The 20,241-nt window shown below is 47.3% G+C and overlaps 2 protein-coding genes across 3 annotated transcripts; both read right to left on the bottom strand.

Annotated features, from left to right (window-relative positions):
- Nucleotides 1-718: 718 nt before the first annotated feature.
- Nucleotides 719-7,479, bottom strand: LOC148412390 (tumor necrosis factor alpha-induced protein 2-like). Its single transcript, XM_088432392.1, has 13 exons — nucleotides 7,317-7,479; nucleotides 6,268-6,486; nucleotides 5,512-5,830; nucleotides 4,717-5,088; nucleotides 4,400-4,511; nucleotides 4,203-4,325; nucleotides 4,036-4,130; nucleotides 3,869-3,961; nucleotides 3,271-3,397; nucleotides 3,073-3,192; nucleotides 1,970-2,125; nucleotides 1,145-1,266; nucleotides 719-962 (listed from the first exon to the last, which is right to left on the bottom strand). Exons 1-13 carry the CDS (start codon nucleotides 7,324-7,326, stop codon nucleotides 821-823), a joined length of 2,010 nt encoding a protein of 669 aa, XP_088288518.1. The 5' UTR covers nucleotides 7,327-7,479; the 3' UTR covers nucleotides 719-820.
- A 2,627-nt stretch (nucleotides 7,480-10,106) lies between these two features.
- exoc3l4 (exocyst complex component 3-like 4) lies at nucleotides 10,107-19,904 on the bottom strand. 2 transcript variants are annotated; one of them, XM_088434023.1, is made up of 15 exons: nucleotides 19,622-19,904; nucleotides 17,797-18,091; nucleotides 17,346-17,444; nucleotides 16,971-17,216; nucleotides 16,445-16,832; nucleotides 16,136-16,372; nucleotides 15,391-15,508; nucleotides 14,796-14,924; nucleotides 14,533-14,633; nucleotides 13,620-13,721; nucleotides 13,141-13,267; nucleotides 11,683-11,805; nucleotides 11,462-11,614; nucleotides 11,257-11,378; nucleotides 10,107-10,688 (listed from the first exon to the last, which is right to left on the bottom strand). In XM_088434023.1, the coding sequence occupies exons 2-15, from the start codon at nucleotides 18,065-18,067 to the stop codon at nucleotides 10,460-10,462; spliced, it is 2,445 nt and encodes an 814-aa protein (XP_088290149.1). In that variant the 5' UTR covers nucleotides 18,068-18,091; nucleotides 19,622-19,904; the 3' UTR covers nucleotides 10,107-10,459. The 2 variants fall into 2 exon arrangements, with proteins under 2 accessions (XP_088290149.1, XP_088290150.1); XM_088434024.1 differs by having other exon boundaries at nucleotides 17,797-18,088.
- Between the last annotated feature and the right edge of the window lie 337 nt (nucleotides 19,905-20,241).

The raw sequence follows: 20,241 nt of genomic DNA, 5'->3' as shown, positions 1-20,241 counted from the left end.
GTCTTTTGTCTCATTAAATCTTTCATAACCAGCGCTGCACATTTCACAATGTCAAGCCTAAAAAATAAAGCCACTCTAAAGTGTTATTATTGCTGTATTTACAGCATTATTGTAAAAAATGGTGTTGATTCTGCCTTTAAAAAAAGTCTCCAAAATAAAATAAGCTTACTGTACTGTGAAAATAAAATGATCCAAGTATCATTTTACCAAGTATTTTCTCTTATGTCACAAAATACAGGATTGTTGATAGATTTTTAGACCAGGATTTTGTCGTTAAGACTAGTATTCTACTCTCCAAAATAAAAAAGAATGTAAAAACTCAAAAGTTGCGCACAAAAATTTCAATTATCTAATATTCAACAAATACAGAATGGATCATTATTTTTCAGACAATTTTTCCCCGTTAAAGTAAAACTATTATACTCCACAACACAAAATAAGATGACTGTAAAACCCTCATTTTGGTGAAAATAAATGAACAGCAAATCCTCTTAAATGGAGAAAACAAAGGTAATGCATCTCAAATTCCACAAACTCAGCGTTAATTGGAAGTATTAATCATATTTAATCAGCCATTTACAAACCGGAAAATGGGTCGATTTCCCCTTAAAATAAATTCCAAAAATAAGCTTCATAAATTACCCATTGTGACAATAAAACGACCTCAAATTCCCCTTCAAAATGTGCACGAGAAAATCGAGATCATTGAAAACAAAGATTATTATTGTTGTCTTTATTTAACAAAATGTACACTTCAACCTTTACAAAAATAAGATATTCCTACAAATAGTAATAATAAAAACCAAATAGGACCCACACATCATTTGACGGGGACAAATGAGAAAAAGGGCGGCGATTGTGCCGAGTCTTTGGGGATCTCGTCCAGGACGGCCTTCACGTTGTTCTTGTCCTCCTTGCTCAGGTTGCTCTTCAGCTTCAGCAAACACACCACGTGCTTCTCGCTTAAGGAAGGAAGCCAGGAAAGGAAAAGGGGAAGGTTAGTGGGAAAGGCATTGATCCCATTTTTGGACACGCACAAAAAAAAAAAAAAAAGCACTGGAGCCGGGCCGTGGAATCGAGCAGACAGTTGACTATGCTAAAATAAGCTAAGCTAGCTGCGCTACCGGCATCGCTTCCGGCTTACCCGAAGTCGGGGAAAGCCACGGCCAGCGAGGCCACCTGGAACTGGATGGCAGGCACGTCCTGGAGCTTCAGCACTTCGGCCATCATGCTGAGAGGATCCTGAGGCCACGCCTCCTTGCAGCCCTGAATGCCGATACAACCGCAACAGAGTTCACACAAAGTCCACCAGATACGGCGTCAGTGATGGACGGGCTTTCTAATGTTGAGCAATGACAGGAGGAATGGGATCAGGTCTCCAAACTGCGGCCCGGGGGCCACTTGTGGTCCGCCGTCCACTAATAAGCGCTCCGTGACTAATACTGAAAATTACAGGCACAGTTGAAATAGATTTTTGATGCATATAGCTAGCAATAGATAGTCAAGAATCAAAAGTGTCCAAACTATGGATCGGGGGACATTTGTGGCCCGCCGTGCAATTTTACGCGGCCCGCAACATATACTGAAGACGACATTCACAGCTACCGCTGCTCAAAGGCTTTTTTTGTGTTATATACAGTAACTCTAAAGGATAGATAAAAACAGCGGTTTCCAAATTATGGCCCAGGGGCCGTTTGTGGTCCGCCCATCATCTTTAAGTGCAGGAAAAAGCTGCTAATTTTCAACCACCTTACAATCTTGTAAAATCGAAAACTATTTGCTAAATACAACAAAGTAGCGGTATTTTTAAAAAACACAAGTTTCAGGAAAAAAACAGTTGTCTTACAATAGTCGTTAGTTCATGTGGTCATCTACAATGAGTGATGTATTTTTAGAAATACATTAAAAACAGGCCTGAACAAAAAAAGCGCATCCAAAAAAAAGTTAGGAAAAGAAAGATGGCGCTTACGTGTCCAGCGAAGAAATGTCGCAAAGCGCGTGCCTCTCGGTCCACGTTGTCGGCCGCCTGTTGCTGCTGCCGTTTGTCCTTCAGCCTGATTTCGCCCTTGAAAAGCAGGCGAACGTACTCGACGCAAATGTCTCGGTACAGTTGACCAATCAGCTCCTAAAACGCAATAAGGCTCAGCCAATCAGACATCAAATCACATTCCCTTGTTAACTGGTTCGATGTTAAAACGGCACATTTGAGCAAGCCTGTTCTGGGGGAAAAAAGTGATCAGTAGGAACGGCAACGCTCTCACTTGTGTTATTTACGATGTCGGTTCAACAGCCTTCGAAAAGTCGTACGACAGGTCTGGCCGGCCTACACAGGCTAACGAAGCTAGCTCACTGCCGGATCAAAAATATATGTTATCTTTATTTATCTAGTTATTTTTTGCTTTTCAAAAATAAATTTAAAGTTGACCCCGCTTTCGCTATGAATTGACACCAGGCCGACGCGCATAGCAAAAATCTACATGTAACTGATAGTTCTGAAGTTATATAGCATGGCTTCCAGCGGTCCGATCATAGCATTTTGCTGGTCTGACATTTGTCATAGCTCCGCCCCCTTTCGGTGATCATCGGGCAATCAGTTTTTCAAGCCAGACAAAATGTTAATCGTCAATGTTCCGCCACCACGAGAGGGTGACATTTTACAGGGTTTTTTTCTGGTCCGTCATTCGTCAGGCGCTGGTCTACTGCACTCATGACACACTGGATGGACCCTTACTATTTGTTTTTTTTCATTTTTTGTACTTACACTAAAAGTTAATACCATTTCTGTCGTTCTCCAGTGTAACACGATGACAAAGCCAGCTGATGGGCTTAAGACAAGGCTATAGTACACCATCACATGGTACTAAAATGGTAAATGTCGCTTCTCGTTTATAACTGCTCGGCCAACAGTTGTTGGAAGCGCTTTTCAAAACGTTTCATTCGGATTTTCTACTGAAATTTCAAGTAATACAAAGTATTGCTGAAGTTGAATTGATTAAAAAACAAAAGGGAGCAACCACAAGGACACAACGATACCACGTTGAAAGGTAGCGATACGGTGGCGGCGCTCGGTACCTGGAACGCGGCCTCGGGCGGACCTTGAAGCTGAAGCATTTGGCGGTCCAGGGCGGAGTGCAGCCCGTCCAGCGTGGACCTCGTCAACCACTTCTGGCCGAAAAGTTCCCGGAAGTGCGGCTGGGGGCGTGGCGCGCCAGATCATATTTAGCCCGCGGAAAAAGGTGGCCGTACGACGTACGGGGTTGAAGATTTCACCTTGAGTTTCCTGCGAACGGGGCCCAGCAGGTACTCGTGCGCGACTTGCTTCATCTCCGACAGGACGCTCAGGCACGCGTCCCCGACGTCCTCCGGGAACAGGCGGCGATGCTCCCGCACAAAGTCCCTGCGCGCACGCGGTTGAATGGATGATTGAACAACCGGCTGGATGAGGAAAGTATGGATGGCGAATGAATGAATGAATGAACCGGGGTTAGGTGAACGGACGGATTATTTAAGGAACGGTTGAACGGGTAATTAGACCATTCAATGATAGTCACGCGGATGGACGCGTGAATGGATGGATACGTGCTATGGGACGGACGGGCGGATGAATACTTCATAAACGAGTGAAAGGATGATGCATCGGTAGCTGTTATCGAACGGGGGAGTGGACGCGCACCTAATGAATGCTTGAATGGATGGATAGACGGAGGGATGGTTGAACGAAGGTAAAAACGGCCCAGCGAAAAACTGAACGGATGAATACATGGGTGAATATATAAAGTGAGAACGAACGAGAGGACGAATAGATACGCGAAGCGCGAAAGGATGAATAGAAACAGGTTAAAGCATTGGCAGAAGAACGCCGACTTACTGGAACTGCGCCACGCAGCCGAGGTTGGCTTTGACGAAGGCGTCGCTGTTGGGCCTGTTGCGCTTGATGACGTCGGCCTGGAAATCCCTGAACCTTTGGAGGGAGGGCGCGGTCAGAGCCGTGACGCGTAACTGTCGCCGCGGCGACGCGTCAACGCGGGCGCCTACCCGCGCAGCAGATCTTGCAGCCGGCACGTCAAAAAGCGAGCCTTCTGGAGGTCGCCCGCCACTTTCTCGGCCGCGCTCACCATGCCGTGTACCATCTAGGACCGCGCTGCCGTTAGACCTTTTCGACGGGGGACGGCGGGCGGGGGGCGCGGCCAGTGACGCCCTACCTGAATGACGTCATAGGCCACGGGACTGACGAAGCGTCCGTCCTCCCTGGGCGGCTCCTCCCCTTTGGCCCAGGCCTCCTGGGCCTGGGCCAGGATGCGGCCCACGTACGTGCTCAGCTCCCGCTGGGAACGCGGGAGAGCCGTCTCAATCGCACGCTCTAAAGTCCGGCCGGGATCAACTGGGGGGGGGGGCGTACCTCTTGACGGCTGAGGTATTGTTCCTCCAGAGGCGAGAGCAGATCTCCGGGAAGGAGCTCCGGGAACGCTCGGGCGTCGATGTCGGCGGCTAGCTGAACTTCATGAAGCAATCTGAAATACGAAGGAACATTTCTTGACCGTTTTTTACATGGGGAGGGGCAGAAGCAAATTCAAAAGATTAATCCCAGAAACGCGGCGCTTTTTGGAATTTGACCACAAATATATGATCGTTTGGGGAAGTGGTCAAATGTCCGCAGATGCCCCGAAGAGGCCGAGCAAGTCGTGAAATATGGAAGGTTGAGTTTTGCAAACTGACCGCGGGTAGAATTCGTTGACCCATCGCAGCAGGAAGGCGCAGTCGCGGTCGTCCAGGACGAAGTCGGCCAGCCCGCGGAGCCTGGCGCCCACGCAGCGGTGGTAGCGGGCGGCGTACAGCTGGCAGATGCCCCACCCGTCCGGGTAGCAGGGCCGCACGTGCCGGGCCACCCGCAGCATGTCGCTCCTCAGCTGCCGGCCCATGCCGAGCGCGTCCGCCTGGATGGACGACTGCCCCGCCTCCGGCCCCGCCTCCGGCCCCGCCTCCGGCCCCGCCTCCGGCCCCGCCTCCGGCCCCGCCCCCGCCGGAAGGGCGTCCATGCGCTCCTCCACCAGGTTTTGCAGGGTCTCGTCGTGCACTCGCCTCCAGTCCCTGAGGGATGGAGTGTATTATAATAATATATAAATAAGAGGAAAGAAATTATGACGATGAATCAAAATATATAAATACAAAAATTTGTAATTGTCATGACAAAATGAAATTTGAGTAAGACAATGATCAACATCCAAATTCAATTTATCAAATCAATTCAAAATGTTTTTTGGGGGGGGTAGAACATTTCAAATCAATCCAAAAATTCAACCATAAAGTCAACTTAAAAATTTGGATGCCACATAAGTAGATATATCTGAGCTGAATTATGAACATCCAAAAAAACATCACACAAACACAAACGGCTTAGTCAAAATTGTCAAAACAAGAAGAATGTGTGTAAATGTGCGTAAAAAGAACAATATAAAAAAAAATCAAAAATTCCAGAGGAAAGTGCGGCGTCCAGTTTGTGTAGTCCCCCACCTGAGCCTCCAGGGCGGCGGCATGCCCCCGCGCCGCTCCCAGGCGTCGTCGCACTCCTCTTCCTGCAGCATGAAGCCCACGGCCGACGCCAGGGCGTCGGCGTCGCCGCCGTCCAGCGAGCTCCTCAACGTCCGCAGAACCGCCTCCTCCAAGGCCCGCCGGCCGGCCGCCAGGGCCGACACGTCCTCGGGGACCGGCCGCCCGTCTCGGAAAAGTCGCTCCTCCCGGTCCAGCAGCAGGCGGCCCGCCTCGGCCAGGCGGAGCGCCGAAAGATGCTCCTCGAAGGTCGGCGGAGGCGGCGGCGGCGGCGCCGGAGGGGCTGGAGCGGCAAACGCTCGGGTCAAAGTCGCGCTCAGACTTTCAAAAGTGGGACTCGGAGCCCAGAATAGGTTTTCAAAGTTACTCAAAGTAGGGTTTCAAGCCAAGGTAGCGTTTTGAGACAGGGATATGGTGCAAAATTGGGTTTCAAGCCATTGTTAGGGATGCAAAGTAGGATTTAAAGCTAATGGTTTCAAAGTAGGGTTTAGAGACAAGTTTAAGAAGTCAAAGTAGGGTTTCAAGCCAAGGGAATGGTGTAAAATTGGGTTTCAAGCCAATGTTAGTAAGATATTGTAGAGTAGGATGCCTAAACTGAGCAGTTTTCTGAAAATGGGTTCACTCTTTGGTCATTCATTTCCACTCGCACTCATGAGCAAGCGCTAAGCTAACTCGTCTGCACTAACTATCTTCGCAAGGCTAAAGTGTCTCGATGCCCACCTGCGCGGTCGCCGGCGTCCCGGAGCTCGGCCTGTCCGTCCGCGGACGAGGCGCTGTCCCGCCTGATTTGAGGCGCCACGGCGCGCCACATCTTGGCGAGCTTCAGCCCCACCTCGGGGACCCCCGCCGCTTTCTTGCCGGCCGCGGCCGCCTTCCGCTCCGGCTTTGCCCAGGGCGACAATTTTGACCACTTGAAGTCGCCATGTTTGGGAGGTGAGTCTGAGGCATCGCATACAAACATGTTTTCACGCTCGATCGGGGCTTGGATTTCAAACAGGTTTCAAGACAAATTGAGGACTTCAAGCATACACTTTGGTTTTAAGATTTAGGTTTTTGAAGTTGGGTTTCAAGACAGCCATGGTTGAGAATTCACAGGAGGGCTTTCAAAAAGGGTTCTAATGATTCAAGTCAAGGTTGAGGTTTCAAAGTAAGGTTTCAAAACAGCGTCAGCGTTTTATAGTAGGACTTTAAGACCGGGTAGGCTTTGAAAACCAGGGTTTGGATTTCAAGTTAAACTGTTTCGAAAAATACATAGGAATAGAATGGTGTATACTTACTGTATTATTTGTAACGTTCTTATTGTTTTATTTTTCCATTATTTAGTATTAAAATTATTTTATTTAATTGTTTTTATTCATTATGATTTATTATTTCTAATAATTCTTTGTATACAAGTTATTTCATTGTACAGTATATTTTTAATGAATCTCCAGCGTTTATATGTGACCTGCACTCATTACTCGAGCGTTTTTTTTTTCACTTGAAATATGCTTCTCGTGTTCACGGGTTGAAAAGTAGAAACAAAAACGCTTTCACGCTTACATAATATAGCATCGCTAATCATACACTTCCTGTGGTTTTTCAGAACAAAACCAACTCTTGTCATACCAAACGGCAGCCAAAAGAAAGTTGTTTGCTTTCTTTTTCTATCACTTAAATCAACTACACTGAACACATTCAAATCCTAAAGCGGGTTTGATAACATCATTACAAGTTTAAAAACACAACGGGCCAAAAAAACGTATTGTGTGTGTGTGAGTGTAACTCACCGGATCTCATCGCCGCTCCTCTCACAAAACAAACTTGGCTCACGCGAGCAACACTTTTAAAACTGCAGCCCTAAGCCACGCCTGCCTCATGTGTGACGTCACAGACACGCAAGCGAAAACAAACAATCAAAAGGGACATTCCCCTGCCGTTCAACGAGCGCTTCCAGCTGGTCAGTCATATTTTGGGAAAATTGATCCTTTCACTTCTTGAGATTTTCCTCTTCTTTTAGATTCTGTGTGTGAAAAGATGTCATTATTTTTTAATTACTAAGGCCGCAAAGCTAGTTTCAGTTTTTCACAGAGCTAGTCAACTTTCTGGCATGCTATTATTTCCCCGACTTCTATTTGGTTGGTAATTTATAACAAGAGGGGACTTGTGGAATTGCCATAAATGATTCATTGGGCCAGAGTGGAATTTCCTACATTTTGCCCTTGCGCAACACAAGGTTTGCATCCCCATTACAAAGAGCTTGGCAAAAAGTCGAGCGGGCCTCCGTGTTAAAAAGAAATCCTGTTTTCAAACCGCGCTGTGCAATGTCCCCTTTGTTTTGCAAATAAAGGGCCCGAGGGCGATCGTTGCTCCTTGGTTGACACGCACAACTTTCCTCTGCGTCCCCGAATGGAAAGTGAAAGCGTCTCTTAAAAACGAGACAGCTGGGGGGGGGGGGCGCCTGAGGCTCACCCAACTGGCTTTACAGGAAACCAACAGGAAACCGTTTATCATGCAGAGCGCACGCTTACAGCGCGTTGACGACGGCAACAAAGCGGCTCACTAGATCCGCAGTCACAGGTTTCTGCGCGCTATATGTTGCTGTGCCCATTTTCAATACAATATTCTTCAACAGCTTGTTCGCACCTGCTCCTAGTGAGCGCAAATACCATCATGTACCGTAATGACAATAAAGGCTATGTACCTGTCTAACTTGCTGGCTAGCTGTCTGTCTATCTATCCCGCTAGCTAACCTACTATCTAGCTCGCTAGCTAGTTCGTTCTATCCATCTCACTAGCTAACCTGCTATCTAGCTAGTTCTATCTATCTATCTGACTCGCTAGCTAACTCGCTAGCTAGTTCTAGCTATCTGACTTACAAACTCGCTAGCTAGTTCTATCTATCTGTCTATCTATCCCGAGTATTAACAGGCTGTAACATCCATCCATCCATCCATCTATGTATCTAGATCGATTATTAACAGGCTTTTCCATCCATCCATCCATCTATCCCCAATCCTCAATCTATCTATCTACCCCAATTCGGAAAAACAAACAAATGAAAAAAAACAACAACAAAAGGCCGAAACAGAAAAGAAGAGAAAACCCCGAAAACAATCCACGGAACACAAACAGAACAGAACATGTCCGCAGTGAAAAGCTTCTATCAGTGCTGCTTTTCTCAGGCTTCCATTGCACATAATATTGCTCAACAGCTTGTTTGAATTCCGTCTTAGTGAGCACAAATGCGATGATGTAATCCTCCAACGGGGCGTTCCCCAGGGATCCGTTCTCAGCCCTTTCTCTTTGAACTTCCACGTGCTCCCACTTGCTCGACTGTGGGACTTTCTTACCCGACGCGTTTTAAGCCGAGAGCGGACAAGGGCAACAAGAAAAATGATTGTTGGACAACGTCTTTGCAACCTTGAAGGAACTGATGAAAAATGGACATCGCAAGCATTCTCAAAGCGCCGCCGCTCACTAAAATACGGGCCTATGAGAACTTTAGAAAACTGGAGAAAAAAAAAATCTTTAAAGGTTTTTCCTCTGCCTTTTGTGCCAAACCTTCACCGATATTTCACAGAAGCAGTAAAGAAAAATAAAAGCAGAAGAAAAAACAACAAAAAAATCAAGCTGTACGGGAAAGAGGTTTTCGAAATCCTTCTGATCTTTCTTCGCAACAAGCCACTTCCTGTTGCAAAGAAGATCAAAACGCTTCGGTGAATATGTCCTTCGGTTACAGTATAACAAAAGTAATCCACAAAAATCCAGCATTTATTCTTTATATAATTGAAAATGAGACCATTGCTTGTGCAGTTCATACGTATTTATGATGGCCAGTGTCGGATTAAACCTCTCTTAAAAAAGCTTGTATGATGTTCTGTCAATTTTTAGAATTATATTTATTTGAAAGGTTTTACAAAATTCCACAATTGCCCATCATTTAATTTCAAATTAAAGCATTGTTTTTACAGTATCTTTCTCAGGATTTTACAGCCAACAATTTTTTTTAAATGATTATAAATATCTGAAAAATATTTACAAATCCCAAACCCTATCCAAAAAATATTCAGGGATTTGAAAACTAGATTTTTTTAATAAGTATTTTTTGAATCGGACTATTTTTTTGTTATTTTTAAATATTGAGAGTTTCCATCTTAACAGTATGAAAAATGGCTGCACACAAGGTTCACCTATGACTTAAAATGTCAATATACTTTTTCATTTCAAATATTCAGAACAAAACATGTAAACATAGGATTTTTTTTTTTCATGTTTAAAATGGATGGAAGTTAAACTAGAAATATTGGCCGTGGCGTTTGTTACACAAACACAAGCGTGAAAGTCAAAATGGACGCTACACTTGACTCCACACAAAACGTAGACAAATGCCCGAGAAATGAACAAAAACGTCACACACAAATCTGTTGGGTATGAAAATCCATCCCGAGGGACTCAAAGCGCTTTTTCACATAAGACATTTGGCCCCATTTAAGAATTCCCCAGAAACTGAGAGCAGATGTTGACCCGCATTTTGAGTTGGCCCTGAACACTTAGAAGAACATCAGTCTCAACTGCAATTTCCCAAAAATAGTTTTCATTTATTATTATTTTTTAAGTTCAAAAAAATACTACAAGTGTGCAGGAGGGCTATATGAAGAATTATAATCGGGGGGGGGGTGCCATGCCGAAACTCTCAACTGGCATCATGCATTTATAGCCACTTTGATTGGCCCATTATTGAAGTCGGCTGTGACCACTCCCAAATTCAAACAAATGCCAGAAAAATACAAACATTTGGTGGAAAAATTGTAATTCAAAATGGCTGATATTTCCTTTGTGGCTAAAATGGCTAAAAACAAAATCTAATAAAAGAAAAAAAAAACCGACAAGAGATACTTGTTGTCGGGCGGACTTCCGATGAAGACGAAAACTAGCGGGCGGGGAAGACGAAGGTGAAGCAGAAGACGGAGGCGTCGGCCAGGCAGTCGCTGCGAAGCGCCGCCTCCATGTTGCGGAAGAGGGAGCGGCTCCCGGCGTGGCTCGTCGCCGCGGCGACGGCGGGCGTCCCCCTCAGCCGCTCCAGCCTGCCGAGGATGCGCTGACGCTCGCGACCGCGGAGCGCGCCGCGGAAGGCCAGCACGGCCGTCAGGTGCCTCGCGCTACCGCGCGCACAAAAAAACAGCAATTAGCATGGAGCGGATGCTAACGTTGACCGGTTAGGGTCACGATTACAATTTCCTACGGCTTGAAAAAATGGCGGACTCGCGATGACGGGAAGGGGGCGGGGCTCCGACGAATGACGGCAATAAATAAGGAGCGCTAGGACCGACCCGAACGAGCAAACGAGAAGGTTCGGGTTCCTGGCCGCTCTCCTCGCGAGAAAAAGAACCTAGTTGTCTTCCTTCGTGTTTGCGGTTTATCGAATTGCCCGAACCTTTGCTGCTGTGTCACCTTGGGGCGCGTCGATATTTCCCCCAGCCACTTCCTTCTTCTCGTTTGACAGATGTGGTTGAGCAGCCAAACAAACACCCCCGCGCGCACGCAAGCGCTCACAAACGGCAAGCTTTTTCATTTGAACGCCGCGTCTTCATCGGGGCCAAACCGTTGGTCTTTCGATCCCAAACTACTTTCCTTCCATTTCATGTTGGCAATAAAATACTTTGTGACCACAAAGCGTTTCTTTGTTGTACTTTTTCACACGGCCTAATCTCGGGGCTGGAGCGATACCTGAAGTCCGGGTACTGGTCCAGAAGAGGCTTCAGGTGGTCTTTGATGTCACTTTTGTTCTTCTGTCCCACGATGTGGCTCAGGCGATCTCCGACCGGGTCCAGCCAGTCCTCCGGCGAGCCCTGAAATGCTCCTAGACGTTGGCGAGGGCGTCGGGAGACGCGGGCCGGCGGGCCGGCGGGCGGGCGGGCCTTTTTGCCGTTACCATGCGGTGGAAGACGTCGGCCAGCTTGGAGCACTGCGCTCGCATCTTGGCGGCCGCCTTGAGGTGTTTGCGGTTCTTGCACGAGTAGTTGCCCTTCATCAGCTGGCCCACGTACTCCTTCACAACGTGGTAGTGCGCCGCGCCAGCCACTTCCTGTCGCAGACGTCCGCTCGACCAGTTGGCCTTCGGGGGCGGCGGCGGCGGGGGCGGGGGGGGATTACCTGGCGGTGCGGCGGTCGCATGGCCTCGCAGCGCTGCGCCAGAAGCTCGGCGCCGGCGAGCAGGCCGTTGAAGTCTTCGTCGTTTGTCAGCCACTTCCTGGTCATCATCCGACGCAGGTACGGCTGAGAAAGTTGCATAAAAAAAAAAAAAAAAAAACTTGACTCAGTTATGACTTTTTTCTTATGTTTCTAAAAACGTTCAAATTCGGTTTGTCCGGTCACTTTCAAGGTCAACAAAAACACAGATCAAAAAACCGTGCAACGTTCACGGAAGACGCCGAATTGTCTTTGACTCAAACACATGAGGTTCTTTGATGTCTAAATTGTCTTTGATATTTGCAAAAACCCGCAGCTGTGTTAAAGGCTGAATTGCATGTCTTTATCGTTGTTAAAAATGTACGTCGTTGAAGACACACACACTTGTAAATATGTAAATATTTTCAGCATTTGATTTCTTATTTCGTCGAAATGCACACGAGATGCGAAGGAGGACAAGGGAGAAGTCGTGAATTTTGTAAAGGTCATCACGGGAATTCACCAATATTTGTCCTTCATTGCGCTTCCACTTTTTATCGCCTTCGTCTGTTGCGACATGTTGTGAGTTCTGCTTTTTTTTTCCGGTCGAGTTTATCCTAACCAACGCAAAGCATTTTCTTTCACTTTGAAAAAATCCTACGTTCCACCTGTGTTGGCCGTGTCGTACTTGCTAGCCAGCTAGTTGTTATATCGATCGAAATATTGTAACCACTGAGTATGATGTTTGTCAGCCGGCTAGCTAGTTAGCGAACTAGCTAGTTGTTGCTCAGTGCTAGCTGGCTAGTTGACAAATAATAAACAACTATTGAATATAATGCTCATCAGCCGGCTAGCTAGTTAGCTCACCAGCTATTGTCCAGCCCATGTCGCGCTTGCTAGCTTGCGAGTTGTTACAGAATAAATAACAAGTAAATATAATGCTCATTAGCCGGCTAGCTAGTTAGTTAACTTGCTAGATGTTGCTCAGTGCTAGCTTGCATGTTTTTTCGGTTTTAGTAAACTTCAATCCGTGCGTGTTGCCCATGTCCTTCTTGCTAGCTAGCTTGTTGTATTATAATAAATTACTGAGTATAATGTTCATTAGCTAGCTAGATAGTGCTGAACAGATTAATTTCATCCTCATAACTTGTAGACGTGATGTGTAGATCAGAATTGTCGCTATTTTTTTTTTTTAACTGCGCAAAATAATTTGTACAAAATGGCGGTGAAGCAGTGGTTTAAACTTGAATTTGTGAGGGATGAGAAAAATTCAGATTTGGCGTTTGTCTCCAAAACCCAATTTTCTTCTCAAAACGTCAGCATCGATTTGTTGCATGCTCCAGTTACTTGCTATCGCTATTCAAGAGTTGAGTAGTTGCACCGGTATCGGTCAACAAAGTGGTATCGAACGTCTCTAAAACACTCAATGAGTTGTTGTTGCACCTTGACGTCGTCCTTAAACTGCTGCTGGAGTTCTTCTCGGAGGGTTTGCAGGAGCCACGTCACCTCGGCGCCCGCGGCCTCCACCCCGCGGGGGCAGGTCCGCGCGTACGACTCCTCCAAGTGCTGCCTGCGCGCAAAACGGTTCTTCCGTTGTAATGGGGACGTTTCATTGACATCGTCCATTTCCGAGTCCCTGACCCAAACCGATTCAAAGCTATATACGCTAAAAACAAGTCTTGACCTTAAAAAGTCCAAGACGTCCCCACAAAGACAGTCAAACCCAGACTGCGGTCAGCAGCATTCAGCGAGTTTTTCATGAAGGTTTGTGCGTGTTAGAGGCGCTAAAAGGCGAGCGGGCACATTTTGGGAGTCTGACAGCTCTTGAGAAGCGGCAGGCGTGCAGGGAGGCAAAGCAGAAGGCCGCGCTTTGTGCTTGTTTGCGCGCGCGAGCGAGCGAGCCTCCGGGTCACGTGATTTACCGTAAGGCCTGGAAGCAGTTGATGTAGGTGACTTGGTATGCGCTCCAGAGCGGGTCGGCCGATCGCAGGCGCCAGCAGCGGCGCCGGAGCTCGCCGTGGAACCTGCACGCCCGCACCAAACAGAACACTAAATACGGGCGTGCAAAATACCCGCAAAATTAAATGCGGCATTCCTCAGCTTCGCACAATATTGAACCAACTTGGAATCATGTTTTCACCTAAGAAATATTCTCTTTAAAAATAAACATTTTACAACTACAAAAAAACATATCGAGGGGATATTGCACCTCAAATTCCCCCTTGGAATCGAATAATAATGATAATCATATTGGTTGGGTTTATGAACATTAAGCATAATATTCATAATGAAAAGTGCATTAAAAAAACACAACGTAAAAGAAAAAATACAGTGGTTCTCAATCTTTTTTCATTGATGTAGCCCCTATAAAATATTTTTTCAGCCGAGCCCCTCCCCCTACAACCCAATTTATTAAAACACAATTCACAGAAATTAGTAATGAGTTGCCCAATGTTCAAATTAATCTGTTCGTAATTTGAGAAGAAAACGGCCCTGTTCCTGTCACAGAATAAAATAAGACTGATGCACAAACCGTCCTTCAACTTGTTTTTGAAAGATGCTATTTTCAGTGGTCTAGTTTGCTCACTGGTCACGGCGCTTTGCGAGAGTTAAGCTTGTTTTGAAATAATTGAATTGAAGGTCATGTTGTTTGACATTTGATACCTCCTGCAAGGCTTTCTGCACTTGTGTTTGGAGCCACCCACTTCTTTTTTCCTACTTCTGCTTTTGGCGCTGCTTTTCTCATGTTTGTCAATCGAGTGCTTCCACTTTGACTTTGGCAACATCACCAGCGTGAGTGAGGGGTTGGGGGGGGGGGGGGGGGGGGTTGTTAACCTCTTGGGGAAATCCTTCAGCTCTCCCAGGCAGGCGGCCGTCACTTCTCCTTCCAGCTGGGCGTCCACGTGTCGGGCGTTGACTACGCTTCCGTTCATTTTCTGCACGCACGACGAAACGACAGCCTGAATCTGCTGCCCTCTGCTGGCGAACCAAGCCAATTGCAGCCACAGCAGAAAAAAAATCCCGACTTGACATACATTAACGGTGATGGTAAACAAAGGCAAAGTAAAAGCAAACGTTGCCGTGATTTGGTTTCCGACCGTGCAGATGTCCATGTGGAAGATGGAGGTGAGCAAGTGGTCGTCGTCCATGTCGGGATGCTTCCTGACGCTCCACATTTCCTCGTTCTCCAGCTCCACCAGGCGATCCAGACAAGCTCGCATGTCCTCCTGGAAAAGTCCCATGAGAATGAATCAGGAAATGCAGGCTCCCAGTATGGTAAACCAGTTATAAGGCAACACAGCAAACGGCCACGTTGTCGTAAGGCTACACGGGGAAAAATGACAGTGACAAGGTAAGGATAAAGGTACGCGGTAAAAGACGACACAGTGGATGAAACGCAGCTAAAGAGTCACTGTGAAAGGCAAACCGTGCATGCTGTAAGGCTGCACAGTGAAAAGGTAAGGCTGAGGGTAGGCAGTGAAAGGCTCCGCAACGAAAGGCTCCCCGGTGAAAAAAAGACACGGTGAAAGGCAAACCTGGGAAAGACAACGCACTGAAAGGCTAGATATCAAAAAGCGCCAGTAAGAAGTGAAATTCCGAGAGGAGATGAAGTGAAAGGCTACACAGGGAAAGGTGGCCGAGATTGAGGCCTGAGATTGTGGCCACTCCATGGCATGCCGAGCGGCGGTCGACCTTGACGGCGCGGCAGAACTTGTCCCTGAGGCCCAACAGGAAGTCGTGATCCAGTCGCAGGTCGGCGTCGGCCTGGCTCATGTGAGGCTCCAAGGCGGGACTTCCCATGATCCTCTCGCTGTCAACAAGCGCACGATTGGCCAGTAATTCGTCAGCTCACGTGCACAAGACCGCTTCTATCACCACTTTAAATGTCATCTTTTTTTTTTCCCCCTTTGGAGGTGGGATCCATCCATGGAGCCGCGTCTTTGTTCTTCTTGATCTGGAAATGTTTCCCGCATTCTTGCTCTCTGACATCAACTCTTCCATACTTTATGTCTGTCGGCTTATTTTATTGGTCGAAACATTTTTTTACCTCGCTACGGGCAGCCGAATGCGCACTACGCCATTCCATCGAGGGTTAATTTTGCACAATTTGTAGGAAAACTACATTTTTCTTTTCGAACTTTGACACCTTGCAACAATCTGGGTGGGTGAAATTTCAGCTCCCTACTGACGTTTTTCAACGCTTTCCCTTTGATGCGAAATTCCTCCGATGTAAAGAACAAAGGATTGGACACAAGGGTTGAAATAGTTCCTTGGTGAGCAAACGCAACAGCGCCTTTAGATAAGAGCGCCTCGACTTACAAGGTCTTTGAGATACAAGCTGTTGTCCCCTCTTGTATTACGAAGAATTTTCGTCGCTATCGGATGAAACGCAGTGAGAAATTTGCCCGGCCGGCGAGACGACGCGGCGTTCACTGACCCGCGGTAACGGCGCAGGACCCAGTCCAGCAGGGCGTAGAGGTCCCTGGGCTGCGTGGCGCGGGCCTCCAACGCGCGCAGGTGGCGCCCGACGGCGGCGTGGTAGCTTCGCACGTAGGTGGCGAAGACCCGGAAGCTGGGCGGGTAGGACCGGCGCAGCTCGTTCTTCACCTTCTCCAGATCCTCCACCAGCGCCTTACCCAGAAGGCCCAGATGGACCGCCAGCCACGAGGAGTTACTGCCACCGTTCCCAAACGCGTGAAAAAAAATTGGTCTCCGCCCGCCCCGCCGTCAACCGCTCCACCCCCACCTGCTGTTCGTCGGCTCCAGGTGGACACCCTCCACCTTGTCCCGGACCCCCAGGTCCACCGCCTCCCTCCAGGCGTCCATCCAGCTCCCCTGGAGCCCGCCGGGTTCTCGGGCCCGCCTGTCCTCCTCCTGGACGATGCGGGCCACGTGGACCAGGAGCTCCTTGTTCCTGGCCGGCAAGGAGACGGAGGCGCGCACGATGGAGGCCGTCTTGTGGCGCAGGTCGGCGTAGAGGAGGCTCAGGTCCTTCTCCTTCTTGGCCAGCTCCACGGGGGAGTCCTCCTGGGCCAGGCGCCGACGCTCCCGCTGGAACTCGGCCCGCAGCGCCAGCAGGTGCAGATGGGCCTCCTCCAGGACCTCCATCTCGATCAGCTTGCTGATCTGCATCACTGCAGACGCACAGTAAAACAGTAAAGACACAGACAGTAAATTGTCCCGTTTGCCTGACCGCGATTGTTGTGGTATTTCCCACTGTCCTTGAATGCGGCGCGTGAGTGTTTTTTGTCTGTTTTGTTTCCTAAGCTCACCCGAGAGCGGTACGTCCGGCAACTCTGGTAACACGTACGTCTCCTCCATCTCCTCACACGCTTCCCGCTCATCTTCATCGCCTTGCTCTTCTTCTCCTTCGCCCTCGTCTTCCTCCGTGGCCACGCCCTCCTCCTGAACTGCCGGGGAGGCGTCCTGCCGCTTGTCCTTCTTGGAGCCCAATCTCAAGCTGCGACGAATGGACGCGCCCTTCTTCAGGAGAGAATCCAGTCGGGCCATGTTAGGTTCTGAAGAAGAGGAAGAAGACGGGAAGCGTCGCGGCAATTGTTTTCACGTTTGCAAAGAAGGCCGGAGTCTCCAAGCCAGAACCTCAGCGTTCAAGTTAAACACCGTCGCGATTAGCACGAGTATCTCACCCGTCCTTGAACGCATCACGGGTCTGCCTTTCTGCGATTGGTCGTCGTGGTCTTTGGCCTGGAAGAGTGCCGCCACGCTCCTCAGCGGCGAGGCGGCGCCTAGCAAAAACCAAACAAAGCCAGCAGTCAGCGCGCGCCCTTCAGGTGACCCGCTCAGGTATGCGGAGATGAGGGCGCCGGGAAAACAATATACACTCAAATCCACTTCGGCCAGAACCGAAAGCAGGAAGACAAAGATCAAGAAAAGCCCCGTGTTGCCACGGTAACCCTTTGGGCCGAACAAGACAAAAACAAGCCAAAATCATCATCGGAGGAATTCGACGACCCTGATACCAGGTCCAGAAAACGAAAAAATGGTCCGGTTGCCTTGGTACTGGAAATGTGGTTTGATGGACTTTCCCAGGACTTTGGTGTCTTTGGACCATTGAAACATTTCGAAATCAAAACTCACCAGGCGAATGCGGCGTTCTGACCGGCGTGGACGGCGACTGGTTCTTGGAGCCCCTGGGCCCCGGCGTGGACGGCGACTGGTTCTTGGAGCCCCTGGACCCCGGCGTGGACGGCGACTGGTTCTTGGAGCCCCTGGACCCCGGCAAGAGCGGACTTTTCTCGGCCGCCGTTCGGATACTGTTCCGGAAGGTCTCCAGTACCCCCAAAGTCTTCTTGGAGGCCTCGTCGTCATTCCGGGGACTCTGCGCGCCGGCGTCCGTCACATGGGGCATTGTGTCCAAGTGGAGTACTCGCTACTGAAATGTATTGATGCTTTAGAAGGGAGGTCTCAAACATAAGGCCCGCGGGCCGGATCCGGCCCGAAAGGAGGTTTAATCCGGCCCGCGAGATGATTTAGTCGGCTGTCCATAATCAATACACAAAAATTCTTACTTTTCGTCACGTATGTCATTACGTAGGTGCCTCCCAGTGTCCACAATGAGACACTACAAGATGATTTTATTCCGTTGAACTTTCTTTGCAATTCAAAGTACTCCTTGAAAAAAAGTTGTGCAACCATTTAAGAAAAAAATGTTATATCGGGATGTATAGGGAACTAAAGAGAGCTATTTTCTTTTCTTTATCCTTATGTCTTTACATACGTATATTTTTACAACAATATATTTCAAGCGGACTGCTGCCACTGGCGGTAAATTGGGAACCAGGCCGGCGCGCATAGCAAAATGAACAAGCTACTGTTCAGCTACTTTCATTGGAGCTTAGCTTGCTAGTTATCTGTGCTGGGTTAGCTTCAGAAAGGTCAAAGTTCATACAATGTGGAAAAACTTGCTCGCTCCATTATCCCAATGCTGGATTTTTTTGTTTACACACAACATGGCTGCCCGTCTTGTCAACATGGCGGCAAGAAAACGGCTCACTTGGAGAACCCGTCCTACACGTACATCCAAATTCAAGCGGCGGTTGCCACGGAAACGTGAGCGCACAGCCGAGATGAACAATGCTCTCCGCTCACGTCAAACTTTCCTTATAGGAATGAAAAATACGCAGAATTTGCCAGCTTTAATCAAGCAGATTAAATGCCGATGAAATCATACATTTTAAATGGCGCAAAATGACATTTCAAAAATCACTTTGCTTCATATTGCTTAAAAATGATATATATTGTATTGCAAATTGGGCATTATTAGCCATCCATCCATTAAACGTTTGTATTTTACAATGATCAATTTTAGACATTTGTTTTTATTGTTGTTTTTTCACTATTGTTATAGTTGTTTTTGTAGTTTAACAATTGTTAAATTACTAGTGAACAGTAAAGATAATCAATGAAGTGGATAACCTTTGTGAGGGCACATTTAAAATAATTAAGCTAATATATATATATATATATATATATATATATATATATATATATATATATATATATATATATATATATATATATATATATATACGCACACACAGTATACCTTAGCAAGGAAATCTTTTTTTGGAAGTAAGGACACATTCGTGCACTGAAGCGAATAATTTGCTGGCATCTTAAGTTTAAAAAAAAACATAACTGCCAAAATAATGATAATAGTATTAAGAAAGGCAAGCGTGTTTTCAAGCCACTTCACACATCATTTCCGTGTATTCAAATTTGTGATTTCTTTCCTCCACACACACTTCGTCAAAAGCTGAAAATCTTGCGAAAACCTGATCATGTCATGAAGTAACATGTGAGTCAAATTTAGAACAATAAATTAATAAATCTAATCTAATCTAATCTGATTCGGTTTGTGCAACAAGGCACGAGCAACAAAAGCGCGTTCGTGTTTTCTTACCTGCTCAGGTCAGGTACAAGCGCAGAAAGTCACTTTCTCTCTTTCTTTCCACTTTCTTTCCTTCCGTCAGCTGCTTTCATTTCGGCAAAACTGAATCCAAAAAGTAAAACAAAAAAACCCCCCGAAAGAACAGGAATGACAACGACGTGCCAAAGAAATGCCAAAGATCAACTTCATGCCTCCAGTTAATCATTACACTCGCGCACGCGCGTGCACGGACACACGCGCGTGCGCACACACATCGTGTGTGTAAAACTTGTCACTATAATTTATTCGCAGTTGGCGTTTTAAACTACTTTTTCGCCCCCCCCCCCCCCCCCCCCCCCCCATCCCCATCCCTTTCTCAGTTCTCTGGAATGCAGCGTTTAAAAACTAGAGCCTGTGTTGCATTAAGATGCCCTCGGAAATTTCAAGGTCGTAAGGCTCGTAATCGTTTTGGGGAGCTCTTCTATTCAAAACGCAGTCCTTATTAAGTTTTAAAATCATATGATATGTAAACTATAGTTGGGAGTTGTCACGGGTGAACGTTCTGAGAACTTAGTGAAGCGAAATTTAAGTGGAACTTTTGCCCTTCACGTTACTTGGGTCAGAGCAAAGTGTCATTGGAAGGGTGTCATGTC

This window comes from Hippichthys cyanospilos, chromosome 14 (assembly GCF_059441005.1).
Source record: "Hippichthys cyanospilos isolate Australia breed blue-spotted pipefish chromosome 14, RoL_Hcya_1.0, whole genome shotgun sequence".
NCBI classification, from domain to species: Eukaryota; Metazoa; Chordata; class Actinopteri; order Syngnathiformes; family Syngnathidae; genus Hippichthys; species Hippichthys cyanospilos.
Note: the sequence above shows the minus strand (reverse complement) of the source record. Positions and strands in the feature narration are given on the sequence as shown.